This window comes from Teleopsis dalmanni, chromosome 2, assembly GCF_002237135.1.
Source record: "Teleopsis dalmanni isolate 2A chromosome 2, ASM223713v2, whole genome shotgun sequence".
NCBI classification, from domain to species: Eukaryota; Metazoa; Arthropoda; class Insecta; order Diptera; family Diopsidae; genus Teleopsis; species Teleopsis dalmanni.
The window spans coordinates 74,425,957-74,430,968 of NC_051847.1; the positions used below are offsets into that span (position 1 = coordinate 74,425,957).

General features: G+C 30.6%; 1 protein-coding gene across 1 annotated transcript; it reads left to right on the forward strand.

Moving 5' to 3' along the window:
• The first annotated feature begins 3,009 nt into the window (after positions 1–3,009).
• Positions 3,010–3,716, forward strand: LOC119674862 (TBP-related factor-like). The gene is made up of 2 exons (XM_038086019.1): positions 3,010–3,135; positions 3,200–3,716. The coding sequence occupies exons 1-2, from the start codon at positions 3,101–3,103 to the stop codon at positions 3,714–3,716; spliced, it is 552 nt and encodes a 183-aa protein (XP_037941947.1). The 5' UTR covers positions 3,010–3,100.
• The last annotated feature ends 1,296 nt before the right edge of the window (positions 3,717–5,012 follow it).

Here is a 5,012-nt window from a genome sequence, read left to right on the forward strand (position 1 = left end):
AATTAATTTCATTAAAACAAGGTGACTGACTATGTGGCTTACAAGGTGGCAAAATTAGGAAGGATTAGGATATCAGTAATTGCATGTATAAAAATGATTGATGACTTAAACGCGAACATTGGTCTGAATTTCATGTCAGGATATGTTATATATTATGTATGTGAAATATCCAGCACGAAAGGTTTTAACAATTAGGAAACCTATTTGAAAAATATAACTCCTAAGTAAATTCGAAACGAAGTTTGAAGCTTTTCATAGTGAAATAAACTGTTTCCCAATGCAATAAATTTAATTGCGGCAAGGAAGTGAAGTTTAAAAGTAGCACGTCAACATAAAACTTAAAGAAAAATGGCAACAAAAAATATCTGTCTGATTGTTATACACGCACAGTGCAAATAGCTTACTTAGTTAAAAGTAATTGAGCACCCACTGACTATTGCGGAGGATAATGCATACAATTGCAGCGGTCGGTATAAACACTAAGAGACAGCGAAGCAGTTTACTCCAATCCACATGCACTCAGTTCAAGGTATGCTAAACGGAAATGACACAGCTAAGCCAGTAGTAAAGCATTAAGACCTAACCACTTAAATAGTTAGAATATCAAATGAAAATCAATGTAAAGGAAAGTGCGCGAAAATGAAAATAATTTATGCTGTTATCCTTGAAGCGATTTGCTTTTGCTTTGTAGCAATTTCCGTACGGGAAACGGAAATAAAAAAGGCGTAAACGCCTTACACATTTGTTAGCAAATTACATTATTATATATTATAGTTATCTTTATAAAATAATTCATAAACTTACGATGCAGTTGGCAGTAAAGATATTAGCATTGACAAAACATTTGTGACATCTATTTCACCATCTTCCACCAGACGCACAAACGTTTGGCAGCTCAAAAGACTTAATTTTGCATTCTCTGTTTTACATTGTGCTTTCAAAAATTCAATTTCCTTAATATTATGATCCAATATGTTTTTGGCGTGACTTTCACAAATTTTTTGGTAAATTTTTTCCAAACAAGCACTGATTTTCACCACTGATGAATTGAGTGTAATTGATTTGAATTCATCCATTGCAATAATATTACTCTTACGTATTGGTTAACTAAAATGATTTGAAAACTTAATTAAATGCAAATAAATGAAATTTTTTTTATATGAAATTGTAAACTTGCTAATGCAGCGTTTTGTTGTGCCAAACAATTTCTCTTTTGCGATGTACAATCCCGCCACAACAACACGTCCACACACGGTTAACTGCTACTTACGTATAATTTGCGATACGCCAATTGCTGTAGATTTGGTTTTGTAGTTTGTTACCAATTTAATAGTTTACAGCGCAAGTCCTTGCGTGTTTGTTTTTAACTTTTATTATTAACGACAACAAAAAATTGGTAATAGAACTAACAACCAAAACAAAACATTGTGAAAGCGGCAAAAACAGCTGATTCCAGCTTTACTTGTTTACAAGTGAAGTTAGCTGCGTTGATTTAGTTTGCGTCACATGGTTTGTTTATGAACTAAAAAATTCACTGCAGATGGCGGCGTAACTTCGTAAAAATCGTTTACACTTTAAATTGTTGGTTAAATATTTATATTTTTAGAAATAATTTAGATATATAGGTAAATAATATGTTAAATAATATATATTATAATACATGTTAAATAATATAAAATAACATATGTTGGGCATGACTGTATATAATTAATATATGACTTTTATTGCTGTCAATCCGTATATATAACATTAGATATGTTCCACGATCTACTCGTAGTAAAACTCACGTAAAACACAAGTCAAGTACAAACTGAGAGCGGTTATTTAATTGAACAGCTTTGTGTAAAATCTGGTGAGAAAACCAGAACCGCGTAAATAAACAACACAAAAATTTAAACTCGAACCAAACAGCTGATTCACACATCACACAAATTTTACTTGTTATAAAATTAACGAGTAAAGTCAGTGTAACATTTTCAAATTTCAACAGGGATGTTACGTACTTGTATATATACAGTGTTACTCAAAGTTACTACGAGTAGCTCGTGGAACAGACCTATAACATGTTCTTTATTCCTTGAGTGTTACTTCCTTTAGTATAAGATCTTCAATTTTTGTTTTAAATTTTGTTCAGCTGTTTTTATTTCTTTATTGCTATTTTATTAGAATTTGTAAACATAAATAATTTTAAATAAATTCTTTATATATAGAACAAAATTGATGTGGATTTATATGCTTTGTTTTACTGGAGCTTTATTAGAATTGGAGAATGGTGAAATGATAATTCAAGAGATGTGGAGTTGCGTCAAACGGGGTTTCTATTGATTTCCTTAATAATACAGAAGTTCATAAGTCAATTTTAGTTTGTCTGAGAGTCGGTAAATTGGTGTTCCTGTAGATAGATGGTTAAAGTTACTATGTATATATTATATAGATTATATTTAGATACTATATTATCGTATTTTTCGTTTGTAAGATACATTACCACACGCAACAGAATTAAATGCTATTTTTCACTTAAAAATGATATGTAGTTCAAAGAAATATGTTTGATAAATGTGGCTATAAACATAGATCATATTGCGCAGTGGATAATAGCTAGACGAGCTGCGTTAAACAAAAGTTGTCACAATTCAAGTCGTATTAGGACCACATGCTCTGAATGTTATAATGGAAGCGATATATGTATATTTAAATCAACTATTGTTTAGTGAGGGATAGTCATAACTCATTGTTATTTAAGTTGCACTTCTATTGTGTTGATAGGAGTGAGACAACAAGATGTAAAATCAAATGCAGGAAATTGAAAAACTAGGACAGTCATAGTCCTTTGCAATTTAAGTTGCAATTCTACAACTTTCTGTTGATTAAAGTAAGATTGTGAGTTCCCCTTATAGACCTTCTCACGCTTAAGCAACACACATACATACATATATGGCAATAATTTTTGATGCTGCTTGTGAAAACATATCCTACTCATATATTATCAGTTGGAAGAAAAGAGATAGTATAAAACTTTTAATTTACAGTTATAAAAAGTTTCTACTTTTTCAATGCGGTAAATTGATGTGTGCATTTCGATAGAAGGATCGTGTTGAACATGGCTGAAGAAATCTTAGCAAATATGGAAGTCAAGTAAATATTCAAATTTTTATTCATTTAATTTAGATTAATAATAAATTTATTGTTCTTATTTTAGAAATATTTCCGCTACATTCAATTTAGGAATGGAGGTCGATCTGTTCTATATTTACTGTCGCACACGCAATTCCGAGTATAGTCCCCGAGACTTTCCGGGGTTACGAATGCGCATGCGGATACCTGTTTCTTGTGCATTGATATTTAAATCCGGGAAAGTGAATGTGGTTGGAACGAAGAATGAGGCTGATGCTCGCCTTGCGTCTCATAAGTATACTAAGCTTTTGCAGAAAATTGGCCTTAATGTTGTTTTTAAAGACTATAAATTGAATAATATAGTAGCAACTATTGATGTTCGCTTCCCCATAGAATTGGAAGAATTAAATAGGAGGCACATGCAGTTTACAAGTTACGAACCAGAAGTGTTTGCAAGTTTATCATATCGTCTTCCGAATATGGTTTTTAATATTTTTGCTAGTGGTAAATTGGTAGTGACTGGTGCGAAATCGCGTGAAGCTATTAAGGACGCCTTTGAATATATTTACAAGGCTTTGGTTGCCTTAAAAGAGATAAAATAGATTTGTATTTTTGTTTACGAAATATTATTGTAAATAAAAGTATTAATAAATTTTGTTAACAAAATATATTCAAATATGTTTTTCTTAACTAAATGGGTTTGCGTGAATGGGCCGTTGACGGAAAATAATATGTAGTTTGTTGTATTTAAAGAACATATTGGAAAGAACACACCGTAAAAGTTATGTGTATGTAAGGTTCAAAACTATGCAGGTCCATAGGTATACAACTAAAGTGTTGCATTAATTGTGAGACAAATTCGTGTTAATGATAATATATCTTACTACATCGTTAATATATCTAATAAAGTCATAGAAAGAACGCCTGGAAGCGGCATCTAGGAGATGAAAAATAATATTGATTTGGATTTATATGTGATGAATTTAACATGTAGCCGAGATGAACAGAGTAATATTTGGAATAAAATAGTAATTAAAAGCTTATGCTAAGGGAATCTTTATTATATTCATAGCAAAGTATCGCAATTCATTCGAATTAGAAGATGTGACGAACATGTCCTATGTTCTTTGGGATGTTCTTTGAGCTATTTTTTGCATAGTTTTCGTGTTGTACTTTGCGTTATTCTTTATATTGGTGTTTGTCTTGTTCTTTGTGCTGTTCTAGTGTTGTTTAATGATTTATGTTGTCCCTTATGTTGTGTTTCTTCCTTTTTTCTGTTATTCTATTTTTTTTTATTTCTTCTTTTATGTGGTGATCTTTGTGTTTTTCTTTGTATTGTTCTTGTGCTATTCTTTGCCGTTGCTCTATGTGTTTTTCTATTTGTTCTTTTGCATATTTTTCGATTTGGTGCTTTTTGTGATGTTCTTTGTTAAGTTCTTCGTATTGTTGTTTGTGTTGCTTTTTTAATTGTTTTTTGTATTGTTCTTTGTATTGATCTTTGCGGTGTTCTTTGTGTTCTTTGCGTTTTACTGGATTCACACGAGAGTTTTGTTTGTATTTTTAGCTGTCATGTTTGTATTTTGAGGTGAAAATTGATCTTGCTTTCAATAATTTTTGCTTTGATAATTTTTGACAGCTAAAATTACAAACAATCGTGTGAGTCCAGTATAATGAAATTCAGTTAACAATAAAATAAAAAAAATAAAAAGACGAAAATAATACTGTAATAATTTTGAAATAGGTACGATTCAGTTTATAAATAGCACTAAACAATATTCACCACATTTTGGTTTTTTACTCCAAATATCAATTAATTATACATACAAAAATCAAAAAAAAAAAATTTGGTTTATTAAAACTAAATTTAAAACAGATTTCTTGGCTTAGTCAAGTTGAGA

Coding starts and splice junctions, on each gene's coding strand:
- LOC119674862 (XM_038086019.1), top strand. CDS start 3,101: ATGGCTGAAGAAATCTTAGCAAATATGGAAGTCAA. Junction 3,136..3,199: donor TTAGCAAATATGGAAGTCAA/GTAAATATTCAA, acceptor TTCTTATTTTAG/AAATATTTCCGCTACATTCA.